General features: G+C 45.4%; 1 protein-coding gene across 7 annotated transcripts in view; it reads right to left on the bottom strand.

The window, feature by feature from the left end:
• Window positions 1-6328: 6328 nt before the first annotated feature.
• The window catches only part of PROM1 (prominin 1), a 111209-nt gene continuing 94146 nt past the window's right edge, over window positions 6329-23391 (bottom strand). For all 7 annotated transcript variants that reach the window (XM_045997233.1, XM_045997232.1, XM_045997229.1 and 4 more), the window contains 9 exons: window positions 21554-21700; window positions 20680-20751; window positions 19351-19443; window positions 17312-17365; window positions 15233-15313; window positions 15075-15143; window positions 12084-12176; window positions 7716-7831; window positions 6329-6759 (listed from right to left, as the gene is read on the bottom strand). In XM_045997233.1, the coding sequence (XP_045853189.1) occupies window positions 6705-6759; window positions 7716-7831; window positions 12084-12176; window positions 15075-15143; window positions 15233-15313; window positions 17312-17365; window positions 19351-19443; window positions 20680-20751; window positions 21554-21700 (780 nt within the window). In that variant the 3' untranslated portion in view covers window positions 6329-6704. The remainder of the gene's footprint in view (window positions 6760-7715; window positions 7832-12083; window positions 12177-15074; window positions 15144-15232; window positions 15314-17311; window positions 17366-19350; window positions 19444-20679; window positions 20752-21553; window positions 21701-23391) is intronic.

Genomic DNA, 23391 nt, shown 5'->3' with positions numbered 1-23391 from the left:
GATGAGGGCTATAGTGGTGACACCTGTTACTTCCAAACATTAATCACCAGTGGTTTTCATTTTTCCACAGAATAAAGTCTTAGTTTCTAAAGGCAACATATAGAAACTTACTCTTTTGAATCCCAGCCAGATTCGGTCCAGTATCCATCACTGGGCTTCAGTTATATCTGAGTGTTCATTCTTCTGCCCAAATTTCAGCAGTTTTGAGAGACTCAAACTCTGCCAAATGGCTACTTTTGTCTTAAAATTCCATTCTATCATTGTCTACTTGGCAAATAGTCATTCTGATTTCCTGTGCCCCCCCCCACACAAAATCTATGGTTCTTTATCTGGGTTCCCCTAAATTTTTACAGACTTTGCTGTTATAACAGTTGACTTGTCATTATATTTGGTCCACTTATGTTCTGGCCACTGTCGTCATCCTGAGAATTGACATCTCCAGTCTAGATCTCAAGCTTGAACCTTAGAAAAAGCTTAGCATATAGTCTTTGGATTGAATTGGATTTTGTGTTTTTTTAGAATCTTCTGCTTTCAGTAATAGGAACTAATTAATTAGGCAATTAATTAATTAAATGTAAACAGTTAAATAAAGAAAATTGAGAATTTGGGGGAAATTTCTTATAAATCATGGATCCATGGGTTGGGAGACCAGTCCCACAGAGTTGGGACCTGAAGCTCTGTTCTCACATTGCATCTCAGTTTTCTCTGCATGTGTGCTTTGTTTCCCCTCCCTGCTTTTCTCTGCATGGTTGGAAACATGGATGTCAGCAGCTCTGAGCTGAGCTGCCTTGTGGAAGTCTCCGGGGAAGACTTTGATAAATTGGGCTTGAGTCATGTTCCTGCCATTGGACTCCTCCACCCTGGCAAAGAGCAGGATTCTGGGGTGAACAGCCCCCCATCTAAACATGTGGTTGTATTTACAAAGGAACAACTATTCTCCAAGAAGGGACAGCTGTTCTCAGCACAGACAGACTCTATAGGTTTTATGTCTGCCCTGGAAGAAAGTCATGGGTAAGGTAGATGAGGAAGTGGACAGGAGGGCATTCTAGATTCATTCCAGAGCAATGGCTCCCCATCTTCCCAGGCAAGAGGACTCTTTATAAAACCCACAGCCTGGGCAGACCCACCACAGCACTCCCACATTTACTAAAAGTGCTGGAGCAACATCATGGTGAGGGTGACAGCAGCTGTGATGTGAGCGATTACTCACACAGTTTGCATGATGAGCTCACTTGGGGCCTGCTCAGCAGATAGGTGCTAGTCTTATCCACGTGCAGCGAGGAGGAAATGAAAGACCACAGACAGCTAGTGACTGGTGAAGTCAAGACTCCAAAAGGGTCACAGAGACACTAAAAACAACGGTGCATTTTCCCCAGGCTGCTGTCAAAGGTGCCACAAAGCCCATGGAAATTCGGTAATCTATTTGCATCTGATTAACCACAATGATACCCACCGTCATTTGAGCATGAGCTGTGCATCTATTTACAAGAGGTCTTTATCACAATAGTATCAGGAGTGGTTGTTATTTTAAACTGAATGAACAATGAGCAAACTGACCAAAAGTCATTTCAGTTGCACTGGATCTCCTGCTCTAGGGACAGCCAGCTTTCTGCTTGGAGAGAAAAAGATGAAAAGTGACACCATAAATCCAAACCAAGCTTGATACCACCTGAGTAAAGGATTCTGGAAGAATGCAGGAGGAGAACCTGGTGAGACTTCAGTTTGCGGCCTGGTCTGGCATGGCTCCGGGGACAGACTTGAAGGAGAAGAAGAGGCAGAAGGGAACAAGGACCCTGGGAGGTGTGGGGTGGGGGTGAGTTCTGGAGATAGTTGGAGAGGGGTATCTCTACACAAACTTGGTCACTATGTTTAATAGGTCCAAAGTTTTTCCAGCTCTGACTTCTAGAGCATGGACACATATGACTTCAGGACAACACTGAAATACTATATTTCTTTATTTGAGAGAAAGAGAGCGTGAGCATGAGTATGCAAGAGTCAGGGGAGGGGCAGAGACAGAGGGAGAAGCAGACTCCTTGCTGAGCAGGAAGATCTACCCGGGGCCAGGACCCCAGGAACAGGATCTGAGCTGAAGGCAGACACTTAACAAACTGAGACAGCGGGACATCCTGAAAAATATGTATTAATATTTTTTAAAGATTTTTTAAATTATTTTTTTAAAAGATTTTTATTTATTTATTTGACAGACAGAGACCACAAGTAGGCAGAGAGGCAGGCAGAGAGAGAGGGGGAAGCAGGCTCCCTGCTGAGCAGAGTGCCTGATGCAGGGCTTCATCCCAGGACCCTGGGGTCATGACCTGAGCTGAAGGCAGAGGCTTTAACCCACTGAGCCACCCAGGTGCCCCCAAAATATGTATTATTAAACGACCAGAGAGAAGACCTGCCAGTTGCCTCCCAGACAGCATCCGACTTGAGCTCTTCAGGCAGAAAGAAGTCCTTCGGAGGGTTCTCCAGTGCTGATTATAAGCTGCAGTCTTTCAGCAGCTCACGGACCCAAATAGATCTGCAAGTGGATGGGCAGCAAGGATTTTTCACTCTCACATTTTTTCTTAGCCACTTTATTCAAAGCAGTTAGTCCCCAGCCATAATATATGCACCTCCCAGGCAGGTCCAAAATCCTTCCTGCAGATGGTGGGACGGTTGTTAAAAGGTGAGTAACTCGTCTGTGCTTAATCTGCCCATGTTCACATAAACTTGAATCACCAAGTGTGAGAGGAGGAGTGTGTATTAGAGATGAGAAGGTCAAGACCATCAGTTTAAATTCATCAGTTCAATTAACCTGACAGATAGATTTCCTGTACGAAACACAAACAGATTGCGTCCCACTCACGAGGTTCTAAGCTTGTGAAGGACCAGAGTGCATCAGCCGGGTAATGCCAGTTGCTGTCACAATGACACCCAATGCTGTGAGTTTATACACTGAAAACTCCTTTCTTCCTTACGTGAATCCAAAATGGGTGTTTCCATTGTGGATTATCCTGAACAAGATTCAGCTTCCTCTGGAAGCCCAGCCTTGTCAGACTTCCGACTGCAGCTGTACTGATTACACATTTTGGCAGGATTCTGTCTTGGACATGGCCAGTGCCTTTTACTCATTCTCATTGGCACAAAGTGTCAAAGATCATTTGTTGGCAAGCTCGCCTGGCCCTGCAAACATGTTTACTGTCCTGCCCCACGGGCACCTGAAGGCTCACACTCTTGCCCCCTGAGGGGGCCTGCAGTGATGACATCAAGCTGATGGGCTCCCGTGGAGAGCAGAGGGCAGCAGCTTAGGAGTGGAGTCCTGGGGGGACAACCTCCAGTTAGTTCTCAGAAGGACTGTGGACTAAGGCTCATAATGGATTCCCGAGGCAGTAAAGGAAAAGTCACACCCCCTATAGACCTCACAAACCTAGTGGGAAGCCTGGACTTAGTTGGGCTCTTTGGGAACAGGAGACAATATGGGCCTCATCCCATAATTAGTTGAGCCTGGAGTACAAACTGACCAGAAAACCAGCCCAATCTTCCTGGGGACCTGGGTAGCAGGTGCACAAGAAGCAGCCCCATGGGCCACCTACCTGGGGTCTGTAAGCCCCAAGGACTTGGTGGAATCCAGTGATCTGACAGAGAGAAGTGTGCTGAGTGGAGCCTCTGGCAGTTGGGAGGCATTTGTGCCCAGAGTCACCCTGTGGGCTCTTCCTCCTGCCCACATGGCTCCCTGCTGTGCAGCACTTGACACGCTGCTGCTGGCCTACTGCTGGACCCTTACAGAGAGCGATTGGCTAAGGGACTACTGCCAGATATCACTTTGTCCAGGTGTCCCCTTCCTGCATTGGGCCCCTTAGATCCTGGGAAAGCAAACATTTTTTATTTCTCATAACAACTGGAAATGGAACATCCCAGAATAGTAAGTCAGGTCCCAGAGACAGGTGCTCATCACTCAAGAAGGTGGTGCTCCATGTTTAGGGACCCATCGTATCTCCCTTGATGACTCACATGGGAGCATGTGGCTCCCTGGAGATGGCTCCCAGGAAGGTTTGAGGATGCCTGGGTCTGGTTTCCTGAAGGCTCATCTTGGTAGAGGCTGATGGAGTCCCCTGGGGGCGGCAGCCCTGCAGTGCTAGTGACAACTCTGGTAGAAAATGAGGGGCTAAATTCAAAAGCACTTGCCTTATTTTAGATAATACTCTTAAGGGTCAGGCACGCCTTTATCATCTCTCCTCTGCCGTGGCCAGCAACCTAACTGGTGGTGAACAATGACATGTGAATTAAAGACAGCTGTGTAGCTTTCTGATGAAACATTTACTGTACCCGATGAGGGTGCCCACGGGGAGGTGCAGGCTTAGATGAGTCCGACTACCAATGGGGCTGTTCGGGCCTGAATGGTGGTGGCCTGTGCTGTTACCTGGGCAGAGGAATCCCGCTACTAACTGGATGGGCGCCAAGGATCAGTCTCATCGGCAAGCCAAGGAGACCGAAATGGCCTATCAGGACTATGGTACCTGTCGGCAGTTGAACTGATTTTCTTTCCTTTTATTCTTTTTTTTTAATGTTATTGGCCATTTGTTGAATGTTTGTGATGTTCCTCCTGATTTTCTAAGATGAAGCAAAAATCCTATTAGCTCTAAAAAGATTCCTTGCAAATAGATTACACGCATCCTCTGCTGCCATCTTGTGGCAACTTCTGGCTTCTTGTGGCTTTTGCGACAACCCAAGAAGCCCAATTTTGTGGGAGTGGCAGATTCTGGGCACACTATAGAAGCCCTTGAGACCAAGCTCTGCCGTATTTTGGATGTCTGAGACATTTACAGTCATATGCTGCCCAAGGGGTCCTGACAGTGGGCTAATGGACATGACATTCAGTAGACATTATGGATTCCTTCTCTTTCTCAGCAGATGATGTCATCAAGAAGCAGAACAGACTTTAAAAGACCTGACTGGGCATGACTGCTGGAGAGACCATGTTACCAGCACTGTAGACTCCCCACAGAGAAGACAGTATGAACGCAATGCAACTGGTCCTCAAAAAGACCAATGCAACAATGGCTGCCCCCTTCTGCATCTGCACCTCTGTGACTAGGAGCAGTCACCAGCGATCGGAGCACAGATCTCTGCTATCTTTCCTCGAGGACAGGGTCCTTTTGGATGAAATGCATGTAGAGCTGTATTCATAGTCCTCAGCCAGGTTGTACATGAGATTTACATGCGATACATCCCAGAAAATGATTCTGTTAATCTAGGGCAGCATTTCTCAACCTTGGTCATCTATTAGAATCACCTGAGGAAATTTTTTTTTTTTTAAGATTTACCCATCTTTTTGAGAGACAGAGTGAGTGTGAGCAGACACGGGCAAAGGGAGAGGGAGAAAGAATCTGAAGCAGACTCCTCACTGGGCATAGAGCCTGATGCGGGGCTTGATCCCACAACCACAGAGATCATGACCCGAGCTGAAACCAAGAGCTGGATGCCCAGCAGACTGAGCCATCCAGGCACCCCTCACCTGAGGAAATGTAAAACTTCACATGTTTGGGCCATACCCATAGCCAATTATATCAGAATCTCTAAGGACGGGACCTAAGTCTCAGCCACGTGAATCTATTGTGTGGGAGGGGCTGGGCATCATTGCGTGAGATAGAGAGAAAATTTAATGCTCACGAGCAGTGGAGTATTAACGTGTTCTTAAATAAAAACCAACGTAAAATGAAGAAGGAGATGAGTCACTATTTTGTATGTGTCTAATAAAATTTGTCATTTTTCTGTCTTTTGTGATTTGGGTTATTTAAGTTAGTTTCTGTGTGTACAGGTGCTCTCCTTCAAATTCACTTCCCTGTCTGGCTGTTTGCTATTGCTGCTTTGTGATGGTGGGGGCTTGCACGGTGTTCCCCCCACCCACCCCCAAATTCGTATCCACCTGGAACCATGAATCTTTGGAAAGAGTTTGTCTGCAAATGTGATGAAATAGAAATGAGGTCATTCTTGACGAGGACGGGTCCTGATCCAATGACTCCTTAGAAGCAGAGGGAAATTTGGACACAGGCACCCAAGGGCAGACTCCATGTGAAGACAGAGGCAGAGACTGGAGTGATATGTCGGAGGAACGCCGTGCACTGTCACAATCTTCAGAGTCAACAAGAAAGGCAAGGAACAGACTCTCCAATACACTTTCTCTTCGGAAGGGGATTTCAGAGCCCCAACCTCTAGACCTGTGAGAGAAGATGCTCCCGCTGCATGAAGCCACACACTCTGCTTGTTACAGTGGCTCTAAGAAAAGGACACAGTGATGTAACTGGTACCTATCATATCAGAATATTTGTCAATAAGAAGATCAGAGTCAGATTTCCAAAATCATTCTTTTATTGTTCACACACACACATCTCTGATTTGCTGAATGTTCTCTAACTACAAGTCTAAGTTCCCAAGGAAGGAAGTGGGACACAATTCACATCTTGCTCCCAAAGCTAACCTGGAAATCCAGTGAAGGTATTACATATTGAAATTTTCATCGAAGGCTCAGATGATTAAAGCAAAACTTCTAGAGATTAATAAAAAATAGGTGTACACGGTTTTTCACTCTTTGGCGCATGAGCGCATGTTGCATATAAAATCACTGAACTCTGTAAACTCCGGAAGGGAAGGGTTTCTTTTCCAGAATTTGGAGGTGCTGTAGGTCAAGAACTCGTGCCGTTGGGTCTGTTTAAAAACTTTGTTCATACAGTCTGAGTGGAATGATGTCTATGAAAACCAATATTACCATTTTCCATACTGCAACAAAAATAAATATACCAAAAACACCACGTTACCTCTAAGATGAAGTATTTACATCATGGGTTACAAAGGCAATGTAATGGTCATGAAAAGTACATGACAATTTGTGAAGTCTACAAAGAAGGTAAAAAGGCATATTCACACTCTGCTTCCTTTAAAACCAAGTACTGAAACAACCATTTTTAGAGATAAATAAACTGAATGTATTAAATGTCATTAGTTCAACAAGCATTTCTTCAGTACTTTGTGTGTGCCAGCCTCATTTTAAAAGACATCAGCACTGATTTTTATCTGGGCATATCTAATGTCATTATGTAATTTTAAGATGTTATTAATTCTGTTTTATAAGCCCATCATATATTAATTATGATGACCTCCCCAGTCCCATCTGATGAATACGGTTTTAAAAAAGAAAAGGCTTACTTTTTGGCGATACAGTTTCAGCACTATAAAATACTAGAAACGGAGATACAATTTTTTTTTTTTAAATTATGATCACAGCTCAATAGCTGTCTCCCCCACATTTTTTACCCTGATAGGGATGCAGGCAGAGTAAATTCAGGAGAGACACAGGTCGAGACGGAAGAGAGAGAAGTAAAAATGACGCATACAGGGTCACCACAGAGTGAAGCGTAGGCTACAGAGTCAAAATGAAAACTAGTAAAAACAGTTATAAAGTAAAGTGCCAAGTCCCCAAGACAGAGGAACTGCAAACAAGAAACGAGAAGGTTGGTTAAGGACGCTGAGAAGAGTAAGCGAGAGGGATAACACCGTTAAAACAAGCATAAGAAAGTCAATACAAAGAAGACTCCAGAACAGAAGTGACCCCCTACTTAAAAAAAGACCTAGCGTAATCTCATCAGAGCTCATCTTCCGCAAGCTCTCTGAGGTCAGTACCACTTAGAAAATGACCCCCCCACGCCCCTGAACTCTGCAGAAATTTGTCTACTTACTCATCGTACACGTCCTCTGAGTCCATTCGACGATAGTACTTCGCCAGCTTCACAGCGAAAATGATGGCTGGGAGTAAAAATATGGTCGCTTTCCCTATGCCAAACCAGAACAAATTCTAGGGAAGAAAAGAGAATCGGGAGGATTACGTGCCTGAAGAAGGGGAATGGGAAACAGCAGTTGAGTTGCTGGGGATGGAAATCACTTCCTTTTGCAATTTTTTTTAATGAGTTGCAATTTCGTTCATGGAGACCATTTGTGAACTAAATACGAGTCAGCCACTGTGTAAGGCACTGTGTATTACTCTAAGTCTTTAAATCTTGCTGAAAACCTTGAATCAGTCCTATTATTATATTTATTTTACAAATGAGGAACAGTGGCAGGAGGTGGAGAAGCAAGGGTTTGAATCTAGAATCCCACAAGATGGCGTTTCTTTGCTGCCAAGGAGAAGAGCAGGGCCCTCCAGCCAGCCTGAGCTAATCCCTTTCATGAGTTGTGTGATGTGCTAATTCACCTTTCCGGCCCATCAGAACAGCGGGACCAACCACTGCATCCTCATCCCAAGACAGCACAGTGTGGAAAAGGCAGCCTTACGAGGCTTTCAATAAACATTCCATACTTAATTTAACCAATTTTAGGGTAGATCATAGGCTGTATTCAACCCTACTTTGTCTAAAAAGCCACTTAAAGTATTTTCAAAAACAGTTGCCAACATTTGTAAATCGGATTACACATAGGAACTAGGGTTTATGTCCTTTCTTGAAAAGGCTGAAGCTCAATCTCCGAACACTGAGGCCCCATCCCTACCAGATGAACATGCCGGTCAGTCTGGAGTCTAGTTTCCTCACAAAATCAATGCCCAGAGTTCTTTCTTATGATTTAGACCACCCGGCTATAAAGCGGTAGGTGAGTGGTGGTTCTTCCATCGAGAGGGGCATCAGTCCTCGGTTTGCCCACAGCACCCTGCTAGCTTTTGTAGGGGTGACACCCAACACTGTCTAACCTCACTCACCAATCACAACGGACACAGCTGTTAACAACCAGCATGACCCTGTGGGCATCATGCCCTGGCCAGCGTCTTACACTTGGCCGACTTCGGAGACGCACAGTCTGCCGCTGCCTTAGGATGGCGTGGTTAGTAACACTAGGGCCACCTCCTTAGCCCGCCTCGAGACGAAGGCAGCTTGGATGTCACAATGCCGCCCCTCCCCCCCACCCTCATGGCTCAGCCACTGCAGTTCTCCTCTTCCCCTGATGGGATGAGTTCATCGCATCAAATGGCAGTGGCTCCTCTTGGCCCAGAATTTCCAGTAAATTTGTTCTTCTTCCCCACAGCCCAATATCCTTTTATTGGCAGGTTTCTTTTTTCTTTTTTTTTAATTTCTTTTCAGCGTAACAGTATTCATTGTTTTCGCACCACACCCAGTGCTCCATGCAACACATGTCCTCCCTAATACCCACCACCTTGTTCCCCCAACCTTCCACCCCCCGCCCCTTCAAGACCCTCAGGTTGTTTTTCAGAGTCCATAGTCTCTCATGGTTCACCTCCCCTTCCAATTTCCCTCAACTCAGGAGGTTTCTATGCTAAACTTGTTTTGAGAGGTTTTGGAGCTGATGACAACCATATCCTTTTACTGGAAGCTGCCATAATTCTTCCGGGAACAATCAAGATATAAAAGAAACATGTTAGTCAGTCTGGAGTAATTTTTCTTAGCAAAATCAATGCCCAGAGCTCTTTCTTACTATTTAAACCACTCAGCTATACAGCTCCAGCCTACATCTTCCTGAGCAGCCTCCAGACCTCCCCTCCACTGGGCCCCAACTATTTGTGGAAAGGCATCTGATCGTTGGGTGATTTGAGTAGCTGGGGCAGGTGGTGAACACTGGATGAAAGGAGATCAGTTCAGAATCAACCAGGTTAGCTCAGAACAGCTAGGGAGGGTTCAAGCAAAGCCATCAGGGAGGGTCCAAGCAGCAGGACAAAGGAGTTAGAGTCTGGGGAGGAGGGAAGGTGGTGAGGAAGCCAAGCCTTGGGACCTGCATGGGTGAGAGAGCGCAGGAGTGTTTCCATTCAGGTGTGAAAGTCCGTCCTGCAGACAGATGGTCGTGTGAATGTAGGACAGGGGATTGGACAGATGGAGCGATACAGATGTACTTCAACAAACAGCTGTCTAATTCATTCAATTGCCTACACCAGGCAATGTGCCAATGACAGGGACTCAGCAACACACGGGCCCTCTGCTCGGGGAGTCGAGAGTCTAGAGTGCGCCGCAGAGGACACGTCTTAATCAAAGAACCCCACAAATGTTCAATTCAAACAGCAATAACACCTCTAAGAAAAGCATGGTGCTCTGTCAGAGTGTAGAAAAGGGAGCCCAATCTAGGTGGGAAGATCAGAAAAGGCTTCCTGGAAAAAAAAGACATGTTTTTTTTTTTCCCATGTGTCTTTTTTTATTAATTATTTTTATTATCATATAATGCATTATTTGCCACAGGGGGTACAGTTCTGTGAATCATCAGTCTTACACACTTCACAGCACTCACCATAGCACATACCCTCCCCAATGTCCATAACCCAACCACCCTCTCCATACCTTCCCTCCCCCCAGCAACCCTCAGTTTGTTTTGTGAGATTAAGAGTCTCTTATGGTTTGTCTCCCTCCTGATCTCTTCTTGTTTCATTATTTCCTTCCCTACCCTCCAAATCCCCCACTCTGCCTCTCAAATTCCTCATATCAGGGAGATCATATGATAATTGTCTTTCTCTGATTGACTTATTGCACTCAGCATAATACCCTCTAGTTCCATCCACATCATTGCAAAGGCAAGATTTCATTTCTTTTGATGGCTGCATAGTATTCCATTGTGTATATACACCACATCTTCTTTATCCATTCATCTGCTGATGGACATCTAGTTTCTTTCCATAGTTTGGCTATTGTGGACGTTGCTGCTATAAACATTTGGGTGCACGTACCCTTTCAGATCACTACATTTGTACCTTTAGGGTAAATATCCAATAGTGCGATTGCTGGGTCATAGGGTAGCTCTATTTTCAACTTTTTGAGGAACCTCCATGCTGTTTTCCAGAGTGGCTGTACCAGCTTGCATTCCTACCAACAGTGTAGGAGGGTTCCCCTTTCTCCACATCCTCGCCAACATCTATCGTTTCCTGACTTGTTAATTTTAGCCATTCTGACTTGTGTGAGGTGGTATCTCATTGTGGTTTTGATTTGTATTTCCCTGATGCTGAGTGAAAAGGACATGTTTGATCTAAGACCAGAACATTATTCACTAGTAATAGCAAACATGTACTGAGTGTCAACCTATCAGTTATGATGTCAAGGGCTTGACACATAATCTCTCAATGAACCACTGAAACAGCCCACTTAGGTGATAAGTTCAATAATTTTTCAAAGTCACGGAGTTGAGAAAATGTAGAAGTAGAATCCAAATCCACAGCCTGTGTTCTCACTCCCTGATGGACTTAGAGCTAGAGTTCACCAGGTTGGATGTGGGTGTGGAGGGGAAGAAAGAGAGAGAGCACATGCAGCCTCCAGTCCAGGCAGCAGAAATGGCACGTGCAAAGGCCCTGAGGTGGGGACATTATGATAGATTTAAAGAAGTGAAAGAAAACATGTGTCTGGAGAATGGTGAGAAAGGTGATCAAAGAGTGCAAAAATGTGGCCTCAGTGGGCAGGGGCCCAAGCATGCTGGGCCTGGTGTATTCAGTTAAGGACCCTGATCTACATGGGGGATAACCACAGGAAGCCACTCAAGTGCTTCCAGCAGAGGAAGGAAGGTGCTCCCAGAGAGGGTTGGCTCGTAGAGACCATCAGTATATATTGAGGAGTGAATAGAGCTAAAGAATACACTTGACTAATTGGAACTTATCATCCCAGTGGTAATATCTCAAGGGGCTTTTAAATCAAAAATTAAATTAAGTATGCTATAGCTTTGGGGTTATATATCTGTATCTACATCTCTGTATATAGTTGTACTATCTATATCATTTATATCTATCATTGCACTAAGAATCGTTTTGAACATTGGCAATCTGCCTACTAGTGAGTGCTCCTTCTTAACTATTCTAGACAAATAGGAGTTTTCTTCATGAGGGTCTCCTGACTTCTATACATGTAATTCTAGGAAGGAACAAAGGTATGCAGCTAGGTCTTTGGCTTTTCCTAGTCTGTTAGGTATCATAACACATTCATCTAAATTTTAGATTTTAGGTCTTGGATTCAACAACTGTAACAGACCCAAGTGCAAAACTATTTTATATCCTAGGGTGAACTACAGTCTGCCAACAAACCCTGAAGAGCGAATAGTTTATTGTGTTTCCTTATTTTGAAAGAGGAAATTCTTACCATGGGGTCGATAATGTAGCTACACAGAAAGACGTCCACGGCAGAGTCTAAAGCAGTGGCCACGGGTTTGCAGGCTGCAATTTGTTCAGTAATCTGTGGGGTAAGAAACACAGGAGAACCTTGAGCCATGCCCACAAAAATCCACACGAATTAGATGTGCCATTTATCCTTGACCTTTTGGATCTCTACACCGTCTCAAGTACGGAGCTGTGAGCTGTTGGCCATAGATGAGCTCAACGATGTATGCAAGTAGGTACTCAAAAGGGAAATGCTGATTCTGTCTGAGCCTGGGTCTCTGATTTCTGCACTTGTTACCCGGAACAGTAAGACCCACCCTGCCAGGCTCCCAAGAGAGTGCAGAAGTCCAGGTGTCTAGCTCAGGGTCTCAGTCTGAATTTCTCGCCTGACCCCTTTGAGATCTGACAAAGGATATGGGGAAAAAAATGGAAGTCTAATTAAACAATACTTATTGTTTAGACTAGCGCTTGGCAAACTTTTTCTATAAAGGACCAGAGAGTCAATATTTTCAACCTTCCAGCGCTTGCTGGACTCTGCCGCAGTATGGGGATAGCAGCCACAGATGAAGAAACGAGGATGTGGCTGTGCACCAATAAACTTGTGTTCCCAGAAACAGCGCCACCTGCTGACCCCATTTCAGAAGACTGAAAACTATTAACTTATTAATGAAGCGACAATGATTTTTTATAACCAATTAATCTAATTTTATTTCTTTTTTAATTTAAATTCAATTAGCCGAACTATAGTACATCACTAGTTTCAGATGTAGCGTTCAACAATTCTTCAACTGTGTATACCACCCAGTGCTCATACAAGTTTAATGAATCACAAACAGATGCTCCAATCCCATTGACTTAAGATAACTATATTCATTCATTTAAAAAAACTTCTGAGTGTGTACAATGAGCTAGATGTTAGCTCTTTGGCGCAGGGGTGTGTCCTATTTCTTTTCCTTTATGGGTAGGGGTTCACCTTCACCTTTTCTTCCACCTATACCTTACAAGGCAACCCACATTAATGACCTCATTTATTTTTTTTAAGATTTTATTTATTTACTTGACAGACAGAGATCACAAGTAGGCAGAGAGGTAGGCAGAGAAAGAGAGAGGAGGAAGCAGGCTTCCCGTGGAGCAGAGAGCCCGATGTGGGGCTCGATCTCAGGACCCTGGGGTCATGACCTGAGCCAAAGGCAGAGGCTTTAACCCACTGAGCCACCCAGGTGCCCTTAAGGACCTCATTTTTACCAAACTCAGGCAATCCTGTACACTCTCTTTCTAGGCTTTTTAACGGTTGGTTTTACAAAAAGTGGGGTAGGAGCCATATTCGGTATTTTTTCTGCATCTTATTTTTCTCTCTTATTTCTACCCTGTGAAAATCTCTCCTAGTCCCCTAGAATAACTCTGATCTACTTTGTACCAAAGGCCAACTAATATACCCATGGTGTGGCTCTTGTATGACTTAACCAGTCCTGTCCAGATTCACTTGGGTTTTCGGGCATTTGCTTCATATTCTCGGTATGAATGTGACCAAACTGTGGTTCCTTCGTCTGGTGGAGGAAATGCACAGCGTTGAGTGGCCACGGTGGCCATGATGATAGTGCATTTCTTCTGCCCCTACTCACCTGTTCGTGCATGTCCTTTGCCCCAGCCCTGAGAAGACCCTGAGGTCTTCCCATCCGGGAGGCAGGAGGAGGTGTCAGCATAAACATCAGAAAGCTGAGCCTTGAAGGAGAACCAGGCTCAGGGCCCAAATGGCCCTAATGGTGGGGACTGGAGGCGGGGACTGGGGAAGGGGAGATGACACAGAGGGAATCACATGGAGAAAGGTGAACATTTCAGAGAGTCAAGCAGTTGGGCGTGGCTGTAATATGGGGGTGGGGCAGCAAAGCAGGAAGAGATGGCCGGTAGTCTTGATTCATGCAGCCAAGGGCCAGGAATAGATATAAGACACTCGACGCTGCACGGGTAGTCTAAATTTTCCTGAGTCCCTAGGCTTCTCAAAGCCTGTCTTGGTTGGCAGCAAGTAGTCATGCAACTGAATTAACTCTACGGCAAGCATCCCCCTCCCAGCCCCTGCCCCAGTGGAATAACCCTCAGAGGCAAGTGGACCCAAAGCCCAAGATGACAAAAGGCATTTTCCAAGCCACTAAACTCCATGGGTCGGTTGCTGGGAGCAATATGCTGCCTTAAAACCACACTACTCCTAACTTCCTCTTCTAATGTATTCACGGAGACCCAGTTGTTATGGACTGAATCAGGTCCCCCAAAAGTTCATGTGTTAAAGTCCTACCCCTTGGATTCTTGGAATCTGACTGGATTTGGAGGTAGGGTCTTTGAAGAGGCAGTTCATTTCAAATGAAGTCATTAGGGTGAATCCTAATCCAATATAACTGGTGCCTTTGTAAAAAGAAGAGAAAATTCGGGCACAGACATGCACAGAGGGATGACCATGTGGAGACTCAGGGAGAAGACGGCCACCTGCAAGCCAAGGAGAGAGGCCTCTGAAGAAACCCACCCTGCTGACACCTTGATCCTGGGCTTCCAGCCTCCAGAATTGTGAAAAAATAAATTTCTGTACCTCAAGCCACCCCAAGTAGACTCATATAACAACTACCTGACAGGCTTGGAGGGGCCCAGGTCAGGAACACACCACCACTACAAAGAGAACTCACAATTCACTGGGGAGACACAGTCAAGTGTGGCAGGAACCCCCATAATGGTGAGCAAAGCAGCTGGGGGAAAAAGTGAGGGGTGTGTTCTCCAAGTGCGTGGGCAGGTCTGAGAAGGGGTCCAGTGTGAATGACACATGCTGAGTCTTAGGACCCCCACTCCTCATGGTCCCCATGTTCAAGGTCCTTTGCTTATCTCCTATTCAATTACTAGGAATTTAACTTTATTTCCTCCTGATTTTATCCTAGAACATGACTGTCCTAACACATGGCCCTCTTATGTTCCTTAAAGATAAACTACTTACTGAGATCTTGACCCACTGCAGATAGTGTTCAAAGTATCCTATTATCGTGTTCCCATACTTTGTACTTTCCTGGAAAGAAATCAGAGAGTAGTAAAATCATTAAGAGGACTATCCCATACTCTCTGCGGCCATGTGGTGAGGGGCTCACACCCACTTACTTCAACAATAACTGAGGAGATGCGAGTTTTGAGGAAGTCCTGAGCAGAATCCAGGGAGGAAAGGATATTGGCCACTTTCACCTGGAAAACACAGCAATGGACAGGGTATCAAGTGATGAAGGGATTTAATGAAACGGCATGTGGGTACAAGTGCTGTTACCTGGGCCCCACACTACAGACTTGTTAGTTAAGAAGACCACAGAACCAGCCCAGCCCTCTGAGGGCAGGGGAATGAGAGGAGTATGTGACAAGCACTCACTTTGTTCCAGGCACGGGGCCAAGCTCTTAATCCAAGTCACCTCATTGAGTCCAAGATTCCTCCACCTTATTCACAGTTTCCTTCACTAGGGGTCCAGGTGCAGATGATCCACCTTCAGACGTATGGTCAGAAGGTCAGTAGTAGCTAACGCTCTGTCACATACCTACACCATTCCCTTCACTTCGTCCCATCACTCAGGTATTTTATCATCTCACGTCATCATGGGAAGAAGGGGGAGTTCAGCACGGTAGGATATTTTGAGCAAGAAACCACATTCACATAACTTCCATTACAATATATTGCTTAATTTTATAATTGTTCTATTTTATTATTGATTATCATTGCTACTCTCTTGTTGTGCCTAATTTATCACTTCAACTTTATCAGAGCTGTGTATGTATGGGAAAAAAGGGTAAGTACAATAGGGTTCAGCACCCCCTGTGGTTTCAAGCCTCCTCTGAATACATTCCCCAAGGACAGGGTTGGGGGGCAGCCCTCTGGTATACACAGGCTGTCGGAAGGCATTGTGTTAGTCTACCTTCACAGAGGATGTAGCTGACCCTGCTCGATGTTACCAGGCTGAGGACACAAAACGTGGATTTGTACCTATATATTTCACACAGATAAGTATCCCCACAAGGCAGCTTGGGTCAAGAGCTGATTTCCAACCCAGTTCACCCCCACACTGGCCCCTTGTAAAGAGCAAGGCATAGCTGCACACCGTCACCCTGAACAAAGGAGGCGTAGGACAGTAAGGGACCAGGGTGCAGTCTCCAGTCTGTCTCCAGCTCCCCTTGGCAAGGGACAAAGGTGATTAGAGGTACAGCAATGGTCCCCAAGCAGAGTAAACCTACAAGAATAGTCTTTGAGGCACTCCGGGTCTTGGTATATCAATCAAGTAGCAGGCTCAGTGTTGCCCAGCGAGCATACCAGCTACAAAGGAAGGAGCTCATGGTTCACGGGGGAGACCCATGTGGCAAGAAGCCCTGTGTCTGCAACGGCAGCTGTGAGGAAAGCGCAAGGAAGACCATGGAGTTTTCCGTTGTGGCTGACATCCCAAACCTCTCATGGGCAGCTTATTCCGCTCAGTAAGGAAATATTTTCTGAGTTGCCTATTGGCATTGAGGATATAAGATGCACACAGCACAGCCATAGAGCTCAGTTTCTGCTGTGGGGGTGTCTTTGGTCCAAGGGAGACCCCTGTGGTCCCGAGCACTGATACTTTCCTAGGCTAGCTTCTCACAGGATGGGGACTTATTCTCGGGGTGTGGGGCATACGTCCCCACCCCATGATGACAGGTCTGGCCATGTCGTGTCACTTGCTCTGGGCCAACAGAACATAGGCAGAATGGCAGTGTGCTGGTTCTAAGCAGTCACTGAAAGGGCAGCCTGTTTCCATTCACCCTCTGATTGCCTGTCCTCTACCTGGAGGAGATGGGGTGGCCCAGACAGGAGTTGCTCCTTCAGGGTGGGTCTCTGGGTAGGCAGATGGGTACACAAGTCTGCTCTGGACCCAATAGTGGGAATGCCTTTGAGGTCAGAAGCCACTGGATTCTGCAGGCAGCATTATCTCAGTAACAGTGACCATGCATCACACATCAAGACACAGCTTTTGCCTATGTGTCCAACAGGGCACCAACGTGAGACATACTTACAGAAAGCAAGTGGTAGGAAAACCCAGAATGAGTAGATAGCCAAGTCTTTTTTTTTTTTTAAATAAACATAAATACTTGTAAAACCAACATCTCTGAGAGTCTGTGTGTGCTTTTACGATAAGACCCCCCACCCCACCAGGATAGGAATGGAAAATAAGTCCTTACCCTCAATCCACTGCTTTTGAGTTGAAGTTCCTTGATGCTTTGGTAGACAGTGCTCTGGTGAACAAACATACATGATATTTTCCAACTTATGACATGAACCAGCAAGATCATATGCCTGTGTCTCCTCACCCCCACCCCCCCCACTGTCAGTCAGCCATCAGATCTGACTTTACTCTGTAATGGTTTCATTCTAGAAAAAACAGCAGATGCAAGTAACGATAGCTCTGGTGTCAGGAAAGCTGAAGAAGGAAATCAGGATATGTCTTCTAGAGCATCATGTCCTGTGCAAGTGCCGGAAAAACTTCATTGAGTCAGATTTGCTCAAACTGGCAGGAACTACTCAAAAGAAATTCTACCCAAACTGCCCAGAGTAGTTTAATCTGAATGGTTTAGATCAGGGAGTGGTAAAAACAAAGATCAGATAGTAAATATTTTAGGCTTTGTGCACCATACCCTGTTCAAAGCACTCAACTTGGTCATTTTAATTTAATTTAATTTTAAACTTTGCCCTTTTAGCTGAAAGCAGCCATAAATCATCTGTAAATAAGATGGCATGGCTGTGTTCCAATAAAACTTTATCTATAAAAACAAGCAAAAGTCTGGATTTGGCCCACAAATTGTAGTTTTGGGGGCCATAGTTTCCTAACCCCTGGTTTAGATTTTAGGTCACAAGTACAGAGCTATATGCCTGTTTGCAGATGGGTTGCCCCAGCTCTGAAAAGGCCGATGAGTCTTGTGTCTCCTTGAAGGAAAGCATTTAAGAAAGGGAAAACCCAGCTTAAAATTTTAACAAATCTGTGCTAGGCATATACAAGGAGAGCAGAAAATTGGCATGAGCATAGCATACAACAATCAGAAAATTCAATTTTCTTTGTGAATACACTAATGAATTAGAAAGTCAGAAGGGAAAAAGAGATACAGAAAGAGAGAGACATGGTAAAACTCATTCTAGAAGGTTCCACAATCGAAGTCAAGTGGACTGATCTGCTTCTCCAAACCTGAGCAAGCCGACTCTGTAACAGGTTTCCCACACACACATAATAATAATTCCTTCTGTTTACAGAGTCTGGGACACCAGCCCCTTCATCTCCAGGAGCCAGGTGACCACAGGGCAGGATCCATTCCCACCCTTTTCTAATGAGAGATGGAAAGACCTAAGACTTTGTGGAGGCAAAAGCAGGACCTGAAATCAGCTCTCCCTGACTCCAGAGCCCGTGTCCTTTCTCTGCTACAAACTATCTTTCTGGAATTTGGGGAAAGAAGTCAGAAGGCAGCAAGAAGAAAAAGATAGGGGAAGTCAGAACAGAGACTACGAGAGGAGAAAGGAAACATCGCCCATCAGATCAGTGAACAGAGCTAAACGAAGCAGAGAGAAAAGGACTTACCCTTGCCTTTCCATATTTCTTGGCAGGGTTTGGAGAAAAAGAATTTGAGAATAAATAAGTGTGAGTGAGTCCAGGGCACAGCCAGCAGCTCTCCAGTGAGGTGCCTGGCTTCCGGGGGCCTGTTGAAGGCCAAGGGAACCAGAGCACGGTGTGTGGGCCAACCCCAGAGTTAATCTACCTGGTCACAGGCAAGAGGAAAAGGCAAGGAGATAAAGCACGAAAGGAGTGGTGACAATTGAAAATATGTCTTTTTTGAAACCCAGCTGTTATCATTTGTTTTATTTTTTTTAAAGATTTATTTTATTTTTTTGAGAGAGAGAGAGAGAGAGCACGCACGCAAGTGTGGAGGAGAGGGGTAGAGGGAGAGGGACAAGCAGACTCCCTGCAGAGCTCAGAGCCTGAATTGGGGCTCCATCTCATGACCCTGAGATCAAGACCTGAGCTGAAATCAAGAGTCAGATGCTCAATCCACTGAGCCACTCAGGTGCCCCTGCTATCCCTTATTTGTAACATAGTTCAGTTTCTTAGCCTGAGGCCAGCAGGATTTGACCCACGTGTGCGATGCAGATGCTTCATTAGTCTAAATGAAAGCCAGCCAGTGAGATGGGCTTTTGCTCTGGTCCCGGGGAAACCCCAGAGGTTGTGGGTTATTACCATTGACTGTTCCAAAGGAATGACTTGGCCACGGTGAATTGTTCTAATAGTTTGTGCATTATTTTTCAGGGACTGTTTCAAACTTCCTTGGGGCTACAAGGAGAACAAAACAAACAAAGATCAACACCATCCTTCCAGACTCTGGAGCACTCTCTCTAACAGCATGAGCTCAGGACAGGGTAGTTGTGACAAGCTCGCACACCTCCTTGCACGCCTGTGGGTGTGGGGACTGCCAGGAAGGGCATCGCCTAGACACCCTATCTTGAATGATAGAATTGTGAACTCTCAGTGGCCACTCAATGCCATGAGGCTTTCCTGAGTGTTGGAGGCTGTGTTCTCTTTCTCACCTCACCATCACAGAGCTGCTGTAAAGCCCAATTTCCAGCAGCTGTATCCCCATTTTACTGATGAAAAACCCAAGCTCAACTTAACCCACACTTAAATTGTGTTTAATATATAAATGTGTAACAGTTTTATTGCTCCCATTTTACAGACGAGGAAACTAAGGCACAGAGGGGTGAAACATCTCATCCAAGTTCTTATCATTAGGAAGTGTCTGAGTCAGGATTAAATCTCAGTCTTCCTCCAGAGCCCAGGCTCCTCATCCCCATGATCTGTTGCTTCTTTTTTTTTTTTTTTTAACATTTTATTTATTTGACAGAGAGAAATCACAACTAGGCAGAGAGGCAGGCAGAGAGAGAGGAGGAAGCAGGCTCCCTGCGGAGCAGAGAGCCCGATGCGGGGCTCGATCCCAGGACCCTGGGACCATGACCTGAGCCGAAGGCAGAGGCCTTAACCCACTGAGCCACCCAGGCACCCCTGATCTGTCGCTTCTTGAAAGGGACGCATTTGAGCCATTTAGTCACCAACCAACAGGGGAAGTAAAGAACAGAAGTTTGCAGGGCTTAGCTGATGTCTTTGCCTTCCCTTATCCTCTTGTTACTGGTGGCGCAAAGCACCAAACGGAATCTTCTCCCGTTCCCTACACTTCGAGAGAAATGTGTGAGCGCATGTACCTGTGTGCACATGTGTTTAGTGGTAGAGGGGTTGATGGGTGTGAAAGCAGAGATAGTTCTAAAGCGTGAGAGCTCCACTACCACGAGCAGAGGCGGGGGGCAGCTCCGGGCACCCTGACACCTCCCCGGAACCATTCATGTGCTCATAGACTTCTGGGCCACACAGCAATGGCAGCTGGTGGGAAGTCTTGACATGCCCAAGAGAGAGGCATTTTTAACCAAAGGTTACTTGTGGTATAGGAAGTTAAGAATAGTATGGACATAGGACATCGCTAACGATTACAGCACTTAGAACTAGACTATTTGAACTCACCAAATGGTCAGCTTTCGCTTCTAGATCACTTGCAAAGGCTAAAAGATTCACTTTGGTGGGAGCTTTACCCATCTACAAAAGAGGGAGAAAGAAAACCGCGTCATGGCTGTGGGATTTTTTAAGTCTTAACAATATCTAATAGACAACAGAGTGAATTATGCTCCATAAAATAAGGCTGGAAACTCTTACATAGGTGACAACAGCTGCACTCTTGTTTATACATGTAAAACCATATTATTTTTATTCAACTGCATGATCCAACCATAAAAAGAAATCAAGTACTGATCTATGCTATAATGGAGATGGCTCTCAAAAACTTTAGGTTACATGAAAGGGAAGCAGTAAAGACCATTAAACACAGAAGGTCACATGTTGTATGATTCTGCTCATATAACATATCCAGGATTGGTAAATTCATAGGAGCAGAACATAGATTAGAATTTGCCAGGCTTGGGAGGTGGGGGAAGGGGAACAACTATGTAAGGGGAATGAGGCTTCCTTTTTGGGCAATAAAGATGTTTTAGGACTGGATAGAAGCGGTAGTTGAGCAACATTGTGATTATACTACAAGCTAATGAATTGCTCACTTTATTTTTTAAATTTTTAATTATATCTTAAAGATTTTATTTTTAAGTAATCTTTCCATCCTTTGTGGAGCTCGAACTCACGACCCTGAGATCAAGAGTTGCATCTCTACTGATGGAGTCAGCCAGGAACCACTGAATTGCTCACTTTAACTTGGCTGATTTATATTATGTAAATTTCATCTCAAGAACAAAAAAGGAAAGAAAAACAAAACAAAACAAAACAAAAACAGAGGTATCTGCTGGTTTTTTTTTTCCCTTAAAGATCAAGCATGAACGCATGGCCACACCTCAGCCAAGTAGACGTTATAGTCTATGGTGTCTATTCCCGAAGAGCTGAAGTTCATCAGGTTTTTCCTCCCTGTTGCGTCCAGCAGCACAATATTGTCAATATTTACATTCAGATTTTTAAAATCATTGCTTATGTTTCCAGCATGCTGCATGATAAAAAGAAAAGTTACAGGTAAGCCCATTCTTCAAGAATGTCACATACTTTCACACATTAAAAGAGCAGTGACACAAGACAACAAAACCACAGAAGAGCATTTGACTGGCATTTCTTCCTGGTACTCTTCACTCCCCTCCCACTCCTTCCCTGCATCCCTGCCTCCTCCTTATGCCCCACGCCAAGCACTGTGTGAGGAACTGGGATGCAGAGCAAAATAATATTCCATCTCAGCCCTCAAAGTCCTCAAAGGAAGAGGCAGAGTCATAATAAAGGCACACAAACTGCATCAGGACCCCAAGGGCAGGGAAGAGTCTGCTCAGATCAGGGTCCTTGACAGGGCAATGGAGAGGAGGTGGCTTCTGAATGGGTCTGGACAAATAGAGATTTTGAAAGGGGTCAGGCAGGCTGTATCCCAGGGGAAGTAGGCAGCATGCGCTGGACTTGCATAGTGAGGACACTTGAGATCACGGGGACATGGCTGGTGACTTGGGGTTGTCCTAAGAGGTAAGCAGCGTGTAGTGCCTGAGTGTCCTGAGCACTCCGTTTCTGGTGCACAGAGAACACGACACACAGCATGAAGCCAAATCAGCAGAAGACATCTGGTGAGGGCTTGAATTATATTTATATAGACATGCAAGGAATATTTAGGGAGGATAATCAACACAAGACAAAATACAAAGCATAATTTGTATTCAGCTTTTAAATAGACCCTAAATAAGCACTACACGCTGCTTGCCCCTTAGGACAACTCCAAGTCACCAGCCATGTCCCCGTGATCTCCTATCCAAAAACTGTCAGGCCATCATGGTCTCCTGGTGCCTAGAAAGCCTTCTGTGATGTCTCAGTGGGCAAGCTGTGAGGTTTAGCCTCTTTCCTTGGTATCCCTTGGTATCTTCTTCCATTGGGAAGCCCAGAAGAAAGAAGGCTCCTTACGTTTTTTTCCTATGAGAAGACCAAAAGGCCTCCAGGTACGGGAAGGGGGTCAGCCTAGGTTCATGGCACCCTAGGCCTGACCAGCTGAAACTCTCTTGCTCCTCCTCCTGTCCAGTATGCTCTTGAGTGGGCTCTCCCCAGAGTCTTCAGGCTCACGACTTGGGGGTATGGGCTCAGGTGAAGGAGCAGAAGGAAGTCATTCCCTTCTATCAGTGTCCATGGCTGTTGACATGCTGTCTTGCTGAGGGCCAGCAGAGCTCCGCAGAGGCCCCTTGGAGTCCTAGGGCCACAGCCATGATGCCTAAGGGGCAATGACTGTGTGGGATGGAGTTCTGGGTGCCTAGGTCCCTCCTCAGGGACTGGGCCAAAAAGGTGGCCAGTGTTGGAGAGCCAATATCCTTGGGGCTTTGTTCCTCTAAGGACACTGACACACAGCAAGATAAGATCTTCCCATATCAGAGCATTCGAGGAGTCAACTAGAGACACTCAGACCTCAAGAAAGACAATAGGTTGAGGGGGTGAGGAAAATGATGTGGAATTAGACAGAAGTGAGTGTCGTACAACCTTGTGAGTGTACTAAATGTCACTTTTATTTATTTATTTTTTTAAAGATTTATTTATTTATTTATTTGACAGACAGAGATCACAAGTAGGCAGAGAGACAGGCAGAGAGAGAGAGGAGGAAGCAGGCTCCCTGCAGAGCAGAGAACCCTATGCGGGGCTTGATCCCAGGACCCTGGGATCATG

This window comes from Meles meles, chromosome 2 (assembly GCF_922984935.1).
Source record: "Meles meles chromosome 2, mMelMel3.1 paternal haplotype, whole genome shotgun sequence".
Taxonomy (NCBI): Eukaryota; Metazoa; Chordata; class Mammalia; order Carnivora; family Mustelidae; genus Meles; species Meles meles.
This window is presented reverse-complemented; position numbering and strand designations above follow the sequence as displayed.